General features: G+C 37.5%; 1 protein-coding gene across 1 annotated transcript in view; it reads left to right on the top strand.

Moving 5' to 3' along the window:
- The window catches only part of LOC139150616 (potassium channel subfamily K member 4-like), a 47,116-nt gene extending 29,830 nt beyond the window's left edge, over positions 1-17,286 (top strand). The window contains exons 4-8 of the mRNA XM_070723051.1: positions 2,406-2,750; positions 3,853-4,172; positions 12,712-13,078; positions 14,712-15,056; positions 15,974-17,286. Of these exons, the coding sequence (XP_070579152.1) occupies positions 2,406-2,750; positions 3,853-4,172; positions 12,712-13,078; positions 14,712-15,056; positions 15,974-16,215 (1,619 nt within the window). The 3' untranslated portion in view covers positions 16,216-17,286. The remainder of the gene's footprint in view (positions 1-2,405; positions 2,751-3,852; positions 4,173-12,711; positions 13,079-14,711; positions 15,057-15,973) is intronic.
- The last annotated feature ends 4,472 nt before the right edge of the window (positions 17,287-21,758 follow it).

Genomic DNA, 21,758 nt, shown 5'->3' with positions numbered 1-21,758 from the left:
AGATTTTGTGTCATTTTCACTCTATTACAGCTGAGACTTTAGATCAGTTTGAATCACTCTGGCTCGAAGATAAAGTCAATAAGCATGGTAGATTATGTTTCACAGGAATTGGATTTTGATATCCTAATAACTTTTACTCATTTAGTACATGATAAATCATTAGATTTGACAGCTGGTGGGAAAATGAAACTTCAAGTAGTGTAAACATTTCTTGCAATATTTTATATAGTCAGAGAAATTTCGCCGTTTAAAATTAAAAATGAATTTTTAATAATTTCCTCTATATGTTCATGCTCTACTTGTATTCAATTATCATTATGGCATGAGACAAGACTTTAGGCCAAAAGTTAGACTTGGTTCAAGTCGGTGAATTTTAAAAAAATAAAATCATTTGTAACAGTTTCTCTTGTGTCTCTCCTATTTCGTACAAACCTATCCGGAATTTGGCAGCTCACGCCAGGTTTTCCCAGCGATTGAATGCGTCACGTTTGAGTCTGCGCAGTAGTGAGTTAGTTTCTGCCGGAAATTCCGGGTGAAACTCTGCTGTATAGCGTTCACTCCACTCATCGCGTTCACCCCACTCATCGCGTCCACTCACGCGCGCGTTTCACATGAAAGCAAAATACAAATCATTGCGTTCACTCCACTCAAACATTCACAAATCACAGACTTGAACCAAGTCTAGCCAAAAGTCTGCCCTCTATAGTTAGCTTTAGGTATATTTTTACACTCCGGTCACAGTCAGCTCTCGCAGCAAGCCACTTGAACTCAGTAGATGTATATGGACCATAACTCAAACTCATGTCAGTGTCTATGACAGAAGAGAGCTTATGAAAAAAGATTGTTTTTTATACATTATATACAAGTGTGAAAGAGACAACGTGAAAGTAGGTAGTTTCAAAATATATGTGCATGTACAATGTATGTAAGGTTACCTGTGAGAGATTTCACATGTTGCAACTACAGTCCTCAAAAGTATTGTAAATGCACCTAACATGCACTGGTAGATTTTTGTATCTCTGAGAAATGGTCTGTGCTATAGATGTCTTTCCTTGAAAGTAAAATCGTGCTGGTTTCTGTGGACATTTCCAAGTTTCTTTTGTATGAAATCTGTGTGGGACGGACATCCGAGATGTGGAGAAATGGTTCGGTGATAACAGTTTAAAGTCTTAGAGGAGTGTGTATCAGATTAGTTAAAAAAATTCTAAAAAATAAATTGTGTGACTTGGAAAAAGGTTTCAGTTTTCTTTTCACTGTGCATGCATAATTAATCTATCTTCATTTACATATTGATGAATTTTCTATGGATAAATGTAATTCAGGGGTGTGGCTAATATGCTAACTTGCACCAGTCTAAGGTAAACTGTGCCTCAACGACAAATCTTCAGACTTAATCTATCAGTATTCTTTTCTGATGCACCACACCGGAATGGGGGGCCATTTTGAATTTCTAATATCAGTAGAAATTTGGTAATTTGTTTCTCCAGTGCCATACTTTGCACAATGACTCCAGATCTATTCATGATTTGGTGAGAGAATGATTAAAAGTTTCATTGAGGTAAGTTTGAGGGAAAGTTAAAGTCTTTCACTTTTGAGGTGCATATACTGCCTTTAAGGCTATATTGTAAGCACTCACATCATATTCATCCATGTTGAACGTTGTGCACTCCATAGGATTCAATGTTAACTGGTCAATGACATCACAGCCTGCATGGTCATCATTTGACTGAAAGTGAAGTGGAACTATTTTCAACTTGACAACTTTGGGATTTGAAAATGTTACAAATTAAAGGTTACAAAGGAAATCTGGTTTTTAGAAAATAATGCATGAAAAAATAAATAAATCCTATAACAGTGATTTAAATTTATCAATGCGCCATTCGACGATGATTATTATCATTCTAATTATACGGATTTTCGGCTAACATGGAAATAAAGCATATTATTGTCATTTGCAAATAAACCCAAACGTATTTGAATGAAAACTTTGTAAGAGAAACAGGTAATAAAAATAATATAGCCCAAACAAAGGACTATATACCCTCAAGGAAGGAGATCATTTGCCCTCTTGATGTTGGAGAAATGGTCAGCTACACCAAACTACAGGAATTGTGCCGACACAGCTAAATTTTACAAATCAGTCAACACTTCAATTAAATATGCACGAATAAGATCCAAACATATGTTGAAATATAAATGGTCAACTTTTGTGAAATATATGAAAGAGATATATACAATAAATTTAGGATGAAAATTTATTATTCTATAAATATTAATTCAATGTAAGGGTTACATTTCAATGTACACATAGTCTTTACCAGCACTTAAGTGTACTGATGTTGATCAAAAATTTTTGCTTAATGATTAAAAAACCTCATTTCATCCACTGTACATTTACTTTGCAGGATATGGTAACATCTCCCCATCAACCTATGGAGGCCAAGCTTTCTGCATCGTCTTTGCCTTCATCGGGATACCGCTCTGCGGTATATTCCTCTCGGAAATCGGCAACAGACTCGGTGAGCGTGCCCGGCGCCTTGAAGACAGGGTATCAAAATGGAAGTGCCTGGCAACACATCCCAAGACAGCCCGTGTGCTGTATCTGCTGCTCTTGGTCTCTCTAGGAACGTTGTTCTTCATCACTTTTCCGAGTTTCATCATCGCTGCAGTTGAAAAATGGAGTTATTCAGAGTCGTGGTACTACGCTTCAATTACACTGTTTACAATAGGGTTTGGAGACTATGTAATGGGTCAGTGTTATAATATATTTCTTTCTGACATTCTAGTACAATATCTTTTCAACTTTCACAACCATAGACACATGTTTGTATGGTTGTGAAAGTTGAAAAGATGCAATTACCTTTGTGTTGGAGTATGGGATCACGTACATGTTTGATATCATTTGGTTTTTTTTCTGAGCAATACCTCATCCACATTGTGCTCTGTTCCTGCAGTGTTAGACCATGTTTTGCTAAAAGTTATGAAGTAAATGACACACCTTTATTATACTATTATTATGATTATTGTGGTTATGGGGAAATGTACAAAATTTGTGACCTTGTATCCTTTTTCATCAGGCTAAGTAATTTTTCTGTTCTGCAGTTGAGCTGTATACTCTAACATTTGCATACAAGAAACGGATGTGCTGATGTCAAAGTGTAGCTATATATTTACATGCTATGAAAAGTAGATCTGTACCTTCGGAAACAATGCTGTTACTGTTTGTACAGGTCCAAAAAAATTCTTACCTGGAGACATAATTTACAAAGCTTAAGTGGTCACTCCAGGATCATGTCCAAGTTCAACTTATAATATTATTCATCACCGGACCATAGCTAAAGATGTGTACCCCCAAAAATATTAAATTTCAGTTCCACTCTTAATTATGTCATACTTTTTTAAACATAATGATTTAAGGTAGAGTGCTCCTCAGGGACAGATATTTGGACTCTCAAACTTTTTCAATTCTTTTCTGATCTACCACTTGTGGGGGTTCATTTTAAAGCTCTTGGTGTAAGAAAACTTTTCACTGGCTTAGATTTTTGAAATTCGAAAATTTCATTTTTCTCCGTAGAGTTAACACAGGAATGGCGGCCATTTTGAATTTCAAATATCATTAAATCTTGAGTAAATTGTTTCTCTAGTACCAAAATTTGCATGGTGTCCCCTCGATTTTATTCTTGATTTTGAAGAGAATGATTGAAATATTCCTTGAGAAAAATTTGAGCAAAAGATTAAGTCTTTCACTTTTGAGGCGCACACTACCTTAAAAAACATAATCTTCCGTGCTTGTATGAGTCATGAAAATTGGTCTGAATGTGATGATTACCCCTGTATCATAACTCCCAACAGGAACCAATGAAGACATACGCTACCATGTGATTTACAAGTGGGCCGGCTATGCCTGGATCATCATCGGCCTGGCGTACATGGCGCTTCTGGTTGACATGGTCTCGAACATCATGAAAAAGTGGGGCACTAACATAGGTGAAGAGACTGAGAAAGATGCTTCTGCAAATACAACCAAAGACGAAATCAAACCTGCAGAGACGGAGATGGACGACATTCCGATGATTGTGGACAGCTATCAAAACGGCGCCAAACAGAACTCAGACAAAATACAGAATCAGTCGGTGGAGTTGATTTCTGTGACCCCGAGCCAAAATGACCAAGCTGAATAAAGTGCAGCAGACATTTACATACCTTAGTATCGGTGCATGTACTAAAAATTTTCACCAATTAATAATAGTAGATTCTAAATTACGTTTTGTCTTTTTACTGAAATAAACGTACACCAGCATAGCACTTCCATTCAGTACTGTACATACAACATTCTAGTTCCACTAGATTGCATTTCAAGAATACCAAAAAAATTCTGAATGAATGCCATGATGAGTTCCTATCAGTTGCATCAACATATTTCTTAATTATTTGTTAGATGGCCTGCACCTTCAGATCCTCACAGCCATACTTTGATACGTAGTGCACAGAGGAATAATTTGCTATTCTAATCAAATCAGTAGGTACAAGCTAACAATATGTATGCAGCTATACAGCAGGTGTTCACATGATACCTTGAAAGACAGGGTGCATTCACCATATCAAACTATAGGGTGCACAAAGTCCCCTTTTTATATCATTTTCACTCTTAACAATCTTTCAGAATAAGCATAGTTAACATAAATGCAGGAAAACTACATATTTCACAGAATGGATGACTTAATATATACCATTGATTTTGATAATCGCAGTAGATTTTTTTCTGAAACCAAACTTAAGTTGTCAACAATGGTTCTACTCTGGAAGAAACGGACACACAGTATTCAGCGATTCAGTACTCCCAAGAGATCACATGATTGTGGTACACACAAACCAACAGGTAAAAATGTGTATGGAAACTTTTTACGTGTCTGTGCACCTGGTTTCTTTTGTAGTTTGGTCTGTTAGAATTCCAAGTTCGACCCATAGTTTTATATCACAGACTATACTGTGAGTTTTTAGTCCCCACGGACACCGTCCGGGGGGACTTATAGGTTTGGTCATGTCCGTGCGTGTGTGCGTGCGTGTGTCCGTGCGTGCGTGCGTGCGTCTGTGCGTCCGTCCGTCCGTCCGTTCACGCAGATATCTCTGAGATGCCTGGAGCGATTTCATTCAAACTTGATACAAGGATTACTTCATATGTCATACAGATGCACGTCAATTTGTTTTGTGATACGATCCAATATGGCCGCCAGGCGGCCATTTTATTACGATTTTTCATTGTACAGAGCCATAACTCAGGCATGTTCCAACCGATTTTATTCAAAGTTGGTACAAGGACATTGACCAATGTCATAGATATGCACGTCAATTTGTTTTGTGATACGATCCAATATGGCTGCCAGGCGGCCATTTTATTACGATTTTTTCACGTACAGAGCCATTACTAGCGGCCATTTTATTACGATTTTTTCACGTACAGAGCCATTACTCAGGCATGTTTCAACCGATTTTATTCAGAGTTGGTACAAGGACATTGACCAATGTCATAGATATGCACGTCAATTTGTTTTGTGATACGATCCAAAATGGCTGCCAGGCGGCCATTTTATTACGATTTTTTCATGTACAGAGCCATTACTCAGGCACGTTTCAACCGATTTTATTCAAAGTTGGTACAAGCTTATTGACAAATGTCATAGCTGTGCACGGCAATTTGTTTTGTGATACGATCCAAAATGGCCGCTGTGCGGCCATTTTATTAGGATTTTTTTCATGTACAGAGCCATTACTCAGGCACGTTTCAACCGATTTTATTCAAAGTTGGTACAAGGACATTGACCTATGTCATACATATGCAAGTCAATCTGTTTTGTGATATGATCCAATATGGCCGCCAGGCGGCCATTTTATTACGATTTTTTCATGTACAGAGCCATTTCTCAGGCATATTTGCATGTTTCGACCAATTTTATTCAAAGTTGGTACAAGGACATCGACCAATGTCATAGCTATGCACATCAATTTGTTTTGTGATGCGATCCTTTATGGCCACTGTGCGACCACTTTGTTACGATTTTTTCATGTCCTGAACCATAACTCAGACATGTATCAAGTGAATTTATTCAAAAGTATTTTTATCACAGACCTAATGAAGAGGACTCTATCCTCTCTGAGGACCTGTAATCAAAATACCCATTAACAAGTGGGGACTGTGTCATCAACGATGAGTTTTTTAGATGATTTTGCCACCAGTGCTGTAAATTTCAAACTGAAATTGACCGTCACCGATATGTGCCTTTATGCAAACAAGTTCATGGATGAATTCAGTGTGGCGCATTAAAACAAAGTACAGGGTGGAATTACAGTGACTCAACAAAAAACGGGATAAAAAACTAAAGGGCCTTCCAACATTGAATGAACTAATTGAGGGATTTGAAGTCTCTGTGCCAATATCCAGTTCCCATTGTTTTAGCACTTTGTACATTCATAGCCTGTAGGCGTGCTTTCCTGCCTGTATGTTATATGGTGTTTCACAGGATACATCACACCACACCACATTACATTCATAGCCTGTAGGTGTGTGTTCCTGCCTGTATGTTACATGGTGTTTCACAGGATACATCACGTCATGTCACATCATATATATGTCACACTACACCACATAACATCACATCATGTCGCACCACACCACGTTACATTCATAGCCTGTAGGTGTATGTTCCTGCCTGTATGTTACATGGTGTTTCACAGGATACATCACGTCACGTCACATCATGTCACACTACACCACATAACATCACATCATGTCGCACCACACCACGTTACATTCATAGCCTGTAGGTGTGCGTTCCTGCCTGTATGTTACATGGTGTTTCACAGGATACATCACGTCACGTCACTCACACCACATATCACGTCACGTCACATTACGTCACGTAACATGTCACATCACGTCCCATCACATCACAATCATCCCAACATAGTATCCCATGACAAGATTGTACCTTTAAGTGCCTTAGTTTGGCAAACAGTTGAACTCCATTGTTTTCTTTCGTCTCTGTGTGAGTGAGAGTATCACTTCTATACAGTTCAAACGATACCATAGTTCACTTCCTTATCATTGTCTTGAAATTATTTAAGGACACCTTATTGAAAGGCGGTATTTACTTGAATTTTTATGTACAGTATATTTATATTCCAAAGTGTCTTAAGTTTTTAGAAAAGTACTTCTGTCAAATTTTATAAAGTTCGAAGGATTTTAAGTTTTGTTCGTTGAAATATGTTGACTAGTGTTGGTTTTGTAGACAACTTTCAACGAAGCTTTATATTGTTTTGGTAGCTTATGTTCATATCTTCATCGCTCCTTTCAGTGAGGAGATTTCAAGCCAATTGTAATTCTAGAAACAACATCATTTCTGACTTTTGGGTCTGTTGCATCAGTTTTGAGTTGACAGCCATCCAGGGTTTTCTCATCAAATTTGTACATTCACAACGGTATTAAACCAAAAAAAGTAATTTCTCATCAGTGCAAGCATTGTTCCAGTGAACAGACCCTGATATCAGTGGAAATGGTCCGAGATGAGAACACCTTACAAAATCAGAAGATTTACTGAAGATTTATTTTTCATCTGTAAAACATGGGATTAAGTTCTTTTCAACTTCATTTACCTAGATGTTTTATTTTCTACCATTAAAACTATCTCTTGTTTTACTTGAAGTATATTTTGCTTGTTTGATGTTAAGCACTATTATCCACTACTTTTAAATATAGGAATCACAAAGAGTTAATTAAAATAGTTCCTTACATATCGAGCATCGAGTTTCCATCATGGATTTGAAATATGTACTCCCTTGTCAGTACAGACTGCAGCAGAATAAAATATCTTTTCATCATGAATTTTACAAGAATTGTCATTCAGTATTTGTTGAAAAGCAAGTATGTCCCCATGAAATGAATAGTTCGAACAATCGTATGAACAGTTCGTGTGAGGAGCCAGGGAAAATAGGGGAAAGTGCAAGAGCGCCCTCTGACGACAGAGGTTCGAGGTCGCTCCTGTTTTTAGTCGAGTTGATAACTAAAATGTTGGAGTATAAAATATATTGTATTTTTCAAATTTTTCTCCTATTAGCAGATTTTACCCACAATTATTGATGCAGTTCTTTTTTATTTACCTCCATTAATGAATTGATCGTGTTGTTTTGGTCAATGTTATCTGAAGATCAAACTACTGTAGTTTTATACCTCAAGTTTTGAGAGTGTCTGAAGGCTGTCATCTGAGAACATTTACTGCTGTCTTCTTCCCAGACTTTTACCACTTTCCTGAGTGTTAAATTCATGAAATGAGTGCTGTTTCAATTTTTCTTTGGCTAGTTCGTGAAGTTTTTGTTTATGTCCTGTTTATTTTAAGAGGCTTGTTACTCTATGTGAATTCAAGTTGGCATGTGCCATGTAAATGTATGTAACAGTTGAAACAAGATAGGCAGTAAGTTCCAGACTGATTGTGTGATTTTTACCGAGTGCCAACAGGTGATTCTGCACAATGACGTAAAATTGAAATATCGATCAGTGATTTGGGATTATTGCGAGTAAATACGAGTCACAAGGAAAGGAAAATACAGACAAAACAAATCATGTTGATCTGGACTGCAAATGACTCAATTCTAGAAGCAGTCTGGTGCAGTATTACAGATCAGCTCCATTCTTAAATAGTGAATTTACGTGAAGGACTGCCTTCAGGCTATTGGCGATTGTTTTTTTTCCAGCCAAACAAAACATAAATAGACATACATCAAGCGTGGACTTTATTATAAAAAGGCCAGTTGTTGGTTAAGGACCTTAAATTATGCAATGATCGAGAAAGTGATGATGGTCACTATGCATACCGTTAGAAATTTTGCAATTTGATGTCCAAAAGTGTTGGAAATTATTTCATTCATAAATTAATAAATCATGCATCCTCGAAGAACAAATGAAACATGAAGAAATAAAGGTCTTATGGTTTCAAAGAGACTGTGTGTGATTTATATTTTCTAAAGTGTAATAGTTTCTTGATTTCACCAGGAAGAGACACGGTAGAATCGATGGAGAAGTTCGACAAAACAGTATACTCATAATACTGGTATTTCAAGATAGATACATGTTTAACCCTTTGAGCGCCAAAGTCAAAACATGTTACCAACACAAACATTTTTCAGAATTTTTCCCAATTTTTGATCAAAAACTGTAGCCAATGAACAGTAATGTCCATTCGGTCTTAAAGTGTCAAAAATTACACAAAATTCGTAAAAAAATTGATAAAATCGTGCACAAAAATTTTGGCGGGGAAAATTTACAGCACTCAAAGGGTTAATAGCACAGAGTGAACAAAAAATACTAGTTCACATCCCACTTTAGTATTTTTTATCAAATCATGGAAGAGGACGAAAGAACAGACCTTCAACAAGCAATCTTAGACATTCCCGGTGGACATTCCACAAATGTGCCATCTACTTTTGTGTAGAATGTATATACTGGGAATATCGGCCTTCATCTATGTGTTCATCGGCAGATGTATGTAGATACACACTGTGCAAATGTGTTTGTCGTGAGTACAGTTGCTGTGGAAATTAACTTCAATACTAGTCAATACCAGTCAAATTACAAAAACTTCGTAATGATTTGAAACAAAGCGGTTGTTGAAGTTTTAGCAGGTGTCTGTCATTCAGATGACTGGCCGTGTTTGCCAGGCTGCCACAATGGTTGACTTTACATCACATGCGTTTAAATTGCGGAGGGTCTTGCGTGGATAATTCTGAACATACTAACCACTGAACAAGTCTCCGGATGCATATTTATTTAGGCCCCTACTTAGACTTTCAAATGACAGGAGCTGTTTAAGTCAAACTCTTACTTGTCTTGTAAATGAAGACAGAATTACACTTCAATATTTCCTCCTCCCAAAATAGCATTTAACCGTATGCTTGGAATAAAGGTTACATGAACGATATTATTGTCGCGATGTCTCGCTTTGAATTTCTGTCATACAAGCGCGCCCTCGCACGACGAGTCTCAGTTTGCGTACTGCTGTCCCGATTTCTATACCAAGGTAACAGGATACAAAAAAGGAGATACATGCATAGTAAGTCAGAAGTAATAAATAAGTAATTATGTACCATAAGCAAGGACCGTCTGATGATAACATTAGTTTCATATTCTGACCCCAAAGTTCATCTTACGAATAGACGTTGTAAAGTGAAAGCTAAAGCAAACATGACTTGATATTCTATGAAACATATTTAACAAAACATCCTTTGTGTTGGACGTTTATACCAATTGTTTATTTTGCCCAGATGGTGTCAACTCTGTTATGACAATCTGGTTCATATTGTTGTGAACAATGTTGAACAAAATACATTATTTAGATGAATATTGAAGACTACTTATTACGTTTTAGTATGTATGAAATTATGGCTTCAATTAAATTTTTTTGTGTAAACAAGATTGGAACTAATTTGGGATAATTGGATGGTGAAGTAATGTCTGTTTAATCTGCAAACGTAATCTCATTAGATTTTCTTTTTAAGTTACACACTTGTTTTCATGAGTAATTTGTGATCTTCCAACATTTAGCTATAGGACACCTAACACTTCTAAGAAATTTGAAAAATATGAAGATCCAATTATCCCAAATTAATTCCAATCGTGTCTGTAATAAATGAAGGCATATCAAACTAATAAAGACTTCAAGTCATGTAAATTTAGCACATTGTACCACACGTACTGAACAAGTCTCCTGTGATTGTTGATTAGCCTAGACCCTATTCTCTGCTTTTGGCCTTGGTCCACAATCCGATGAAGGTCAAAAGCGGAGAATAGGGTCTAGACCAATTGTTGCTTCGTGCTTCCCTTCACTTGCACGTAGTCTCGCGATATTTTTGTCAAGTTTTGTTTATAGAAATGTCGTGGACGAAAAATACACAGAATAAACTTAAAACATCAGAAAACTAACAAAAGGTGATAGAAAATAACTGGATAAGTTTTGTAAGTTCTTTCCCCAATGCTCTTAGTATAGTATCCATACACATTTCTACAGTAATACTCTTTTGTTGACCGTTATGTCATTCTATTACATAGGTGGCGTGTGCCTCAAAGTTGAAATAATTAAATATTTGCCCAACTTTACAGTGAGGAAACTTGATACCATTTCCTTTAAAAATCAAGAATGATAAAAATTAGGGGTCGCTCTCAAAATTTGGTCCTATTACCCATTGTTTACCGAAACTTAAAATTCAAATGGCCACAACGCAGTCGTTACTCTATGGGTTAAAACAAGTTTTCAATTTTTATAAAAATAAGAGGGGGGACTTTATTTACCCCATGAGTTTCAAGGTGAGCCCCTCAAGTGGTAGACCAAAACAGTATCGTGCACATTTTAGAGTCGTGCATTGATTGAGACATTTGTTATCATCAGTACTTCTCGCGGCATTTTGGGAAGGCACCTTTCTCACGCAAAAATTCTTCCATAAGATATTTTTCCCCGGCGCTTCAAAAATTGTGCAAGTCATGTTCAATTCTCTCAACCTGCCGCATGCCTTTTTAAGGTGTTGAAGATATATGCCGAGATCCACGGATGACTGACTATCACAAATTCAAAATAGCCTTACCATTGTTTGACAACGCAGACAGGTAAAGTTCATAATATGCGTCTCGGGAATACACCAATTTTCTTGATGGATACCTTTATTTGAGTAAAACTCCCAAGGGAAAGGGGACCACAGACACTATTATCCAGGGGAGGGCAGCGTATCCGTGTATGGTTTAGTTTTTGACAGGCATGACATTCCTATTTAACATGCCCTCATCAATCACCATGAACTTCACTGCATTTTTTTCTACCACTGCCATCATCGACTTATTCAATTTAATTATTATAGGGACGGGGTTGTCACGGTTATGGGTATGTCATGGGTTGGGTCACCATCTTTCGCTGTTTAATGAGCTGAATGACCGAAGATGTTACTGAAGATTAACCGTATGGGCGTACCTCCCAGGTTATATAGAGATTATACGGGCTGCTTAATCAACCATACATATTTCAAGCAGTAGCTGTTGAAGTCTTCTAGGCATACAAGGATACTGCCTAAACGTAACCTACTTCTCTAAAATTGCTAGAATCGGACTCTCTTTAGACTAAACTTCAATTCCTTGATACAGCCGACTTCTTTGCATTGTGCAGTCGTTTAACCCTTCTAATCGAGTACACCTCCGGGTTTTGATTCCGAGCTAGACAATCCAAGCGGTGCGAGAGGAATAATTCAACCCCACCCCGCCATTAGTATCACACCGCCCTTGCCAACTTATGAATATTAAAAACGTGCATTAATTATGATTGAGAGTATTTCAAGCCATTCAAATTAGTGACAAGTCATTTTGCCGGCTTTTGTGTATCGACAAAACAAGATTATGCAGGTAACCAGGCGATGCCAGTTGAAAGAGCCGGTGATCAGTGTTATTAATTTCGCATTATCATAACGCCACTTCTCAGTGTAAGGATACACCGACTGTATGCAGCCGGGGTTTTTATTACAGGATCCGCGAATGTTGAAAAACAAGCGTTTACAATTATGATGTAACAGTTGTTTTACAGGAGCACTGATGTTTGAAAAAAAAATGCGAGCGTGGTATCAGCGTTGACGGAGACCAGGTTGTTGCACTCTTGGCGTACAACACGGCTGGGTTCATAACGGTATTTTACAGAAGCAGAGATGCATGGGTTTAGGACGGCAATTCTCGGGCTGTCCATGTTTATTTACCTGTTCCTCGGGGCGGCAGTGTTCCAGGCACTAGAATCAACCAACGGCAGTAGTTCTGCTCAAAGCGATGTTGGTCGACTCGGAGGCGATCAACTGGACCAGCTTTCGAGGGTCAACTTTAGCCAACTGAAGAAACAGTGGGACAATTACACCTGCCTTGACGACGATGCCATAGACCGGCTGATAATAGATGTCCTTACTGCTGTCAATGTCAGTGCGTCTCCAAGATCCGATGAAACAAGTCCACCTGATTGGGATTATGACAGCGCTTTCTTCTTCGCTCTCACGGTGGTTACAACGATAGGTAAGCTCATAAAAACGAATTCGTGTACGGTTGCCCAACGCCATTAACCCACGCATGTTCTGCATGGCGAACTTTTATTGTATATAGCTATCAGTCCATATGTAATTTTGCATGTCAAAATAAACACGGAACTATAAAACGTCAGCTGGAGTTCAGATATACATTCGAAATAATTGCTCTCGCGTTTCGCAGAACATCTAGCATTGGAAGTATCACGTTCACCAAGCATATTTTTGGCATCGCTAAAGGTACCAGCAACAATTTCTGCTGCTGTCCAAAATAATTTCTTCATGTCTATTACGTGAGGTAATTTGCGCCCCGAACGAGAGATTCTTAAACTTTTGCTCAAATTTTCATCTGGGAAGATTTAAACTGTTCCCTTTCGTAATCAAGAGTGGCAACCAGAGATCACCGTCCAAAATGTAATTTGGAATAACAGAAACAACTCAGCCAAGATTTTCTAATATTTGATGATTCAAAATGGCCTCTGTTCGACCTGTTCTACATGTTACCTGCTCGGGGAAAATCTTATAAATTTTCAATTTTCACGAGACTGAGACGGTGAAAGGTTCACTCACTCTACAGGCTTCAAAGCGAGTGTACACGAGCTTCAGACCGGGAAAGTAATCTAAAAATCTGAGTGTTCGTAAAACTAAAACCCCGTAGCGCATTCTATACCTGTGTAGCGATGTAAACGTAGTTAACTGCAAGGATAATGATCCAGGATAGCCACAGTTAGAGCAGATACAGCATACAAACAAGGATTAGTCGGATGCGTTAAAGCTTTCTGTCACGAGAACTGAAATATGCACGAGCTATGTTTTGATAACTCCTGAAATTTGAGGGTGAGGTGAATGAAAATTTAATCCAATATGCAGCATTTTCATAATTGATATTCAACGGGACAGTGCGAGATGCCAGGCAAAGATAGCGGGGGTCACAGAGTAGTCATATAATTCTCAATTAACGCTATGTCTTTTCTAAAGAACCTATTGCGATGCATTTTACATAACAATAAATTATTCTATGTCCATTACAAACGCATACGTCATATGTCTTCCCTTCTCAGAATTTAACCCTATTGTTTGTTTGTCATGGCAGATGGTTTTCTCGTTGTCTCAAATTAATTATAAATAATCATAACCATACTGTTCTGTGTGATTGAAACAGATCGTCGCTTATGTACGGTTTAGAACGCGCCTCGGGGACAGATATTCGGACTTCCAAACTTTTACAATTCTTTTCTGATCTACCACTTGTGGGGGTTCATTTTAAAGCTCTTGGTGTAAAAAAACTTTTTACCAACTTAGTTTTTCGAAATTCGAAAATTTATTTTTCTTCATAGACTTAACACAGGGATGGCGGCCATTTTGAATTTCAAATATCGGTAAATCTTGGGTTATTTGTTTCTCTATCACCAAAATTTGCATTGTGACCCCCGATTTTTATTCTTGATTTTGAAAGAGAATGGTTGAAAGATTCCTTAAGGACAGTTTGAACAGAAGTTTAAGGCTTTAAGTTTAAGACGCAAACTACCTTAAAATATGCCGAACTCTAATTACTTTAATCATAACACGTGCACATTCATTGAGTATGATGCCACGTTTGTGTAACCGGTTGATATCTTCTGTAGGTTACGGCAACATCACTCCGTCCACACGTGCCGGGCGTACTTTCTGTGTTTTCTACGCTTTCGTCGGCATTCCACTCTGTGGTCTGGTCTTGAAGGCCATCGGCGATCGACTTGGCAATCGCGCTAGGCGTTTTGAAAAATTCGTCACAGAGTCGAAGTGCTTTGCAAGGTATCCCAGGCTAGCCCGACTGGTTTTCTTGTCGGGGGTGGTTTTGTTTGGAACGATTGTGTTCATAACGCTACCAAGCATAGTAATCTCAACCGTGGAAGGTTGGACATATCCCGAGTCTTGGTATTACTGCTTTGTTACCTTGCTGACGATAGGATTCGGAGATTTCGTTATGGGTAAGTCCAATGATGAAACGTACATCTCTAAGTTTTCCCAAGAACTTATTAACTCCTCGAGTCAAAAAAGGAGTACATGAATAAGTGATGAACGCACAGAAGCATAATTTTCTACTCTAATTTTATTGATATCAATAAGAAAAGTTACAAAAATCAACTGCAATCTAACAAAAAGACATGATTTTCAAAGGCTTAGAATTACTCGTAAGGTATATAACAGGTATTAGAAAAAGAAGATCTGATAAGAGACTTCAACTTCTTGAAGACGATGATGTTACCGTGAAATCGACATAAGACATTTAAGAAGTAAAAAAACCCTGAATCATTCATTGAAGTAATAACGGACATTGTACAGAATGATAAAAGTCTGTAAAATTTGTCACCATAAAAATATTCATAAGCTACTTCTACGTGTGCAAAAGACGAATGTCCAACATCTGCTTTTAAAAAAGTGCCGTGCGAGTTGGAATATTTGATCAAATTAAACTTGTGAACTGATGTGGATGAGTTATAGGCACGCAGAAGACACCAACAGGCCTTTTTTCATATATGACAGTTGCATTTATGCGAGTCTCTATAACGCAAAAGCTGGTTTTGGCTTCATTGAAATCTTGCAATAAAAAAAATTACAGGTGTAATAATGATGCATCTCTTTCACGAGAGGTCATCGCCCAACAGAATTCGAATCTGAAGAAAGTTGATTTGAATGAATCTGAAAATGTAAACACCGTCGAGAAAGTGAGTTGCATTCTTTCTCTTGTTGCAGTTCTTCGCAGAACAATTTCATGGATAATAACCTGGGTTGCTCATGAATTTTATTTCATCAGGTGGAACAATATTTGCTCGGGGAAACTTTACCGATATGCCTTCAAAATCACATTAAAAGATCATTAACTTCTACTTCTGTTAATTCTCAGCTAACAACGAAGACATAAGCTATCCTTCACTGTACAAGGTCGTTGGGTACGTCTGGATCATTGTTGGGCTGGCCTACTTGGCGTTGGTTATCAACATGATCGGCGACATTCTACAGAAATGGGACCAGAAGACGGGCAGTGATGTCGATTTTACTTCCGCCCCCGTACGGACACCGGATGGACAGGATAACGGTGCTCTGAAGCTTGAGAACCCCGGAGTAGTGATAACAAACGTTGAGTGATGCAGTTACGGTATTTGTACAGGGTAGGAGAAAGCGCGCTCCGATCATGAGAACGATGGAAAAAAATGTCAAGATTCTTAAGACGTGCATCAAGAAGGAATGTCTAAATGATAATATGATGGATCATATTGAATACTGATTTCTGTTCGATCGTATACCTATTTCATAAAGATTGAACGAGTTTCCTAATGTCCGATCAGTATCATATTACGTTGAACATATATTGCGATATGATTTTATTACACATGCGCAGTACAGTAAACCATAGACCCTCGAGAAATACGAGGGTCTATGAGTAAACTGCCGTTGCTATTTTATTCATGCAGTATACGCATATCAGTTCACCCCACAATTGCCTTCATGTCGTTTGTATTGTGACATAGAATGCTTCTTCTGCACTCTGCAAAAGTTGCTACGACCAAATGGACAAAAGACGTTCAAGGTCGGTCCGAGCCTGCGTCAATACGTTAAATAAATACTGTCAGTAGTACGTCCCTGTCAATTCAATGTCAATGTCAATTGTAAAGTTGATCGGCGGTTGTCATGAAAAGGTTGTTGTCCTGAAAAGCTGAGCTGCAAGACAAAAAAAAAAGAAAAATTTATCATTTCCATCCTCGTGAGCGTCTATCCGGACAAGCCGCGTCAACTAGATGCACCATACGCACTTGCAACTGTGCTCTGAAGTGAAGTTGTCCCGTAATCTTGCTTCGTGTAGTATGTACCGATCAATGCACTGGAACATTTTTTGTACAATTGGGGGTCTAATACGAGATACTGTCAGCTACAAACAAAAAACACACAAAGACGAAAAAGAAATTTAAATAAAATAAGCGAAATCGAGTCACAACACAACTTTTGCAAGAGATCGGCCATGAAGAAGGAATTTTTGGCCATAGAGTTTCTGAACAGTGATGTTTAGTTGCTATTACTTACCCTTCAAAGGGATTTGTTTTTAATTTGTTTTACTTTTTTTGTAATAAAGTGTTCTTTCTGGTGTTTTTTACTTATTCGATGTTATCACCACTTTGCAACAAAACAATAAACTATATGTGCTTAAAAGCAGAGGAAAAATTGAACACGTGAATGACTTCGTCACTTGGTACGTGTAATTGTTGTTGGTCGGTAATATGTAATAAATTTCTCTGTAAAGATGAAAAATGTGATAATTATGTTTATACTTCTTTTTATTTCGGATAGCACTTACAGCAGTTTCAGTGTCGCTCACGTAACATTTTAAAGACCTGATTAGCAACATCGCGGTTTTCGTTTTTCAGTTTTCCATTTACAAAAAATCAGATTCAAAATTCGGGTTTCGCCTGAATATGAGATATTTTTGACCAAAGAATACTGCTAACTGTTATTAAATCGATAGATTCGTGTTTCAACGATATTCATTACAGACTGTTTTCATATTTGATTTTTTTTTATATTCAAGACATTTCCCGTCCATATTTGCTCATTTATGGCATGATGTCAATTTATCATATGCCAGACGAGAAAACGCGAGATCTCATAATTTCATTTTCTTCGGAATTTGCAGCTTATATATTCTACGACAATTCAATTGTTATAACAGTTTGAGAACTACGAATTCAAATTTGCGTTAATTGATGGAAACAAACGTTTGTAAGGTTTTGAATGTGCGACTCGTGTTTTCGGTCCTGTCTGAAATTGCGTAGAACATAATGGACAATTTCCATGTATGACCGTATATATTCCTAGTGGATCGCGATATAATGACTTGGCAATTATTTTCGAGGCTATTTACCATTATCAGAATGCAATTAAAAAAATTGAAGTTTACAGTTGTGACGCGTGAGAAGACACTGCGGGAAGCAATCGTCGTTATTAAAATGTCATTATTCGCGCATAATAGGTCGAAATCTCTCGAGGGACGTCAAATAATTGCTACTGAATTTTAAAAAAGCTAAAAATTTAGCGTTGCTAGTTTTGTCTTCTAAAAAGTTCGTATCTTACAAAACAGATGTTATTTACTGTACGTGGGGGTGGGGTTTCAGAATTCTTTCCATCGCATATTTTTACCGATGAAATTCTAAGTTTGGGGAGTGAGTTTGAGGTAAACTTTAAATTCATATGATGATGATATCTGGTTGGTACTGATCATATCAGAAGTATCATATCGCCAATGGGAAGTGTCGCCAATTTAATATGTTTTGTAAGACCACGAATACTACAATAGATTGGTATAAACATATCTGTAATAAATACTTGCTTCTTTTTATATGTGAGTATCTTACTAGTTCTCCTAGAAATTCTCACGTCTTCTAGAAAGAGATGCTAGTGTGGCCCGTTTATGCATGCAAAATTGTTAAAGGAAATCCAAGAGACCACAAGGAGAGTCAGCGGTTCCTGAAGGTTGTGTCTTGATACTGCATACTATGAAAGGATTTTCAAAGAGAAAAGATTATCGCAGCTAGTCCCTATATTACAGTTCTCATTGTCTTCCTGGAGGAATCGCCGGTCGGCATCAGGGTTATGGTTGGAACTAGGTTATCTTTTTCTGTCTTAAGTGTCTCCTATCGGGAGAGTTACCATGCAAGAAACAGAAAAGATGCTCTCACTAGCAAGGCGTGTAAGTTATACGTTAACAACGCTCATCAAAGAAGTGGCCGGTAATGACTAGAGGCTGCTCCGAGCAAAGGGCTTCTCTATCTAAATTATAACTTCTTTATACTCTTTATTTTCGATCTAATGATAACTCAAGGTGACTACACAAATAACCCTAAAAAATAATAAGCGGGCGATAATTTGCATTTCCTAATAAATGATAGTATTCATCGAAGTTACACTTTCGCGCACTCTCGTAAATTAATTAACAACTATTGAAAACAACATGTATTATTAGAAATATCTACCCTTAAACTTTCAGCTTGTTTACGAAGACGTGTTCGGGATGTCTTTGTGGATGTTCCGACAATTTGGCGTATGTCTAGATTTTATGTAGATTGGTTTACACCATGGTGTTAATTCACTATCAACCTGTGCTGTTTGCTACTGTTCTAAATTAATTTATGACTGTTTTAACTCATAAAGTTGACTCACGTGAAATGTATCGACGGTTTACAAGAAAGCATTATGGCGTTGAATGCCTGCCAAAATTAAGCTGTGCCATTTGTAATTACGACATGCCTTTTGTAATTACGACATGACATGATGAGGTTGCAAAATGCGATTATTTGGACATGAAGACTTGACATTCGTAATTACGACATGACATAATGAGCGAGGAAAGTTCTGGAGATGTGAGTCATCTCCGCACGGTCCCTTCACAAAATTTTGTGGAGGGACCGCGATCTCCGTGACACCTGAAATCGAAAATCGCACTGACTTAAGATACGAAATTACGTGACATTTTTACGTAACCATTGCGCTTGTTCAAGACAAAATCTGTGTTTACAACAATGGTCAATCCAATTAAAGTGGTCGAAAGCGATCAGTGCACAAGAGTCCAATAAGGCCATTTGAAGAAAATTCTTTGTCTGCCGTCCTTTGATTTTCGAAAAACCTACCAGCCGGCCAGGGGAAAAAACAAAGACAGACAAAAAACACTAGTGTATTAACATAAGCTCAATTTTTATTTGATTTCTCTTGGAAAAAATAATATTTTTTATTTGTAATAGTGTTAATATTGTGCTTGTTTTCTTAATTTTCTCTGAAAACCTACCAGCACGCGGACGACGAACAAAAAAATATTTAAAGCGCCTATCGGAAATTTACACGATATGAACAGAGAAAAATCTATTCTCGCCTCGTTACAGCCCATCCTAGGAAAATCTGAGATTATGGCGGTAATAGCAGCAGCTCTTGTAGACGATGTTGTTTTTGTAAGTTGATATCTGTGTTGAAGTCTTATCTTTTATAGTCTGAAAACAGGACGAGTGTGTTTCCCTTGATAACTCAGAGTTGATCCAAATCGGTAAATTAAAAAAGGGGTCCTAAACAGCTGTTTTACTAGTAAATATAGTATCTCATCAATATACGAATATCCAAAGCCACTCTGGAAAATTTCTCTTTTCTCAATATGAACACAATTATCAGAAAGGCAGTACTATACGCTCAGGAACCTGTAGTGATGGCACGCGTTTGATTTTTACTATTCATAATAATCAAATACGAAGGTAGAGTCAAAATTAATCCTTGGGGATCGTTTTGTGGATTCAATCTTCGTCCAGTTTATTTCAATTGCGTAGCCAGATCATGATCCAATGTTTTCACAACGACCTGTTGCTGGTGCGTATATTCTGAAGTTAGTTACCTGATAACTCATAGACAAACAGTATGTATGCTCGTAAACCACGGTGCGGTGGTGGGGACTGTGCAAAACTCTATTTCCATGATCCTATGTTTTTACAACATTTCATTAAACGAGAAATGTTCTGCTTTACATACAAGCCCAAAAGCTGATGACGTAACCACTTGTGAAACTGAAAAAAATGGCCGATTCGACTTTGCCTATTAATTATAATTAAATTTTGTTTACCATATATGGGAAATGTAATACGAATGAGAATGCACTAATCACATCCCGATGTACGGATTCTCTTGGGATTTTGTTCTCAATTTCGTTTTTAATTCATATGTATTCGACAATTTGTTTACGTTCGAGCTTCAGTGGTTGTATCTTTTCGCATTATTTTCATGATTAAAAGTTTCCAACTAAAGTTATGTTACTGTACTCATTGAATGACGTGTGGTTGCTACTACACTTGAACAGCAAATGTATGAATAAATGAAGATTCAATATTGGAGAGCATCCTCTATGGAAACAACAAAAAATATTATGAGAAATTGATCCTTTCTTATTCTCTCAGCAATACTGCTCGAAAGGTTTTGTTTTTGTTATTTTTAGAAACTATACTGGATCGATATCCCTTACGTGATGAGCATATCATCACTGATACAGCTTGCAGTGATATAATTGTATCTCGCTAACAATGAGAGAGAAATTAACCGATGTCCTATAAAAGGGAGAATTGCATAACATCGACACCACTGGAGTTTCAATAATTCAGTGAAATCCGAGTGGACCGTTTTCATTTCCATGAATTTTTTATATCTTATTCGACGACGAGATTAAATCCTGAATGCTTGTTTGTAGCCTAAATCTATGCAATATTTATGGTCACGCTTTCGTCGTTCTCCGACAGCGGTGCATCACTGCATGCGTTGTCGACACACGTACGTGTGCCAAGTTGTTCAGCCTGAGCACGGCGCTTTCACAAAACACAGTTCTGCTGATGTGATCATATGTAAAGCTGTTGTCACACTGACACGTACATATTACACAGAGCACATCTTATCATTCTTGCGCTGAGTCTCGGGTAACGTCTTGCTTCGTGAACTGAGGAAAGGACATCACAGTAATTCACGATAGAGCTGAGTATATTATTAGATTCACGTGAATATTTGAGTATTCGTCCTGAAATACCATACTTTTCATCTCAGTGCAACTTAACGACAAGAATTCACTTTACACTATATAACATGGCATTACGAACTATATTTTGATTGAACTGAACTCA

Source organism: Ptychodera flava, chromosome 14 (genome assembly GCF_041260155.1).
Source record: "Ptychodera flava strain L36383 chromosome 14, AS_Pfla_20210202, whole genome shotgun sequence".
Lineage (NCBI taxonomy): Eukaryota > Metazoa > Hemichordata > Enteropneusta > Ptychoderidae > Ptychodera > Ptychodera flava.
The sequence above is the reverse complement of the archived record's forward strand: the minus strand, read 5'-3'. Positions and strand labels throughout refer to the sequence as shown.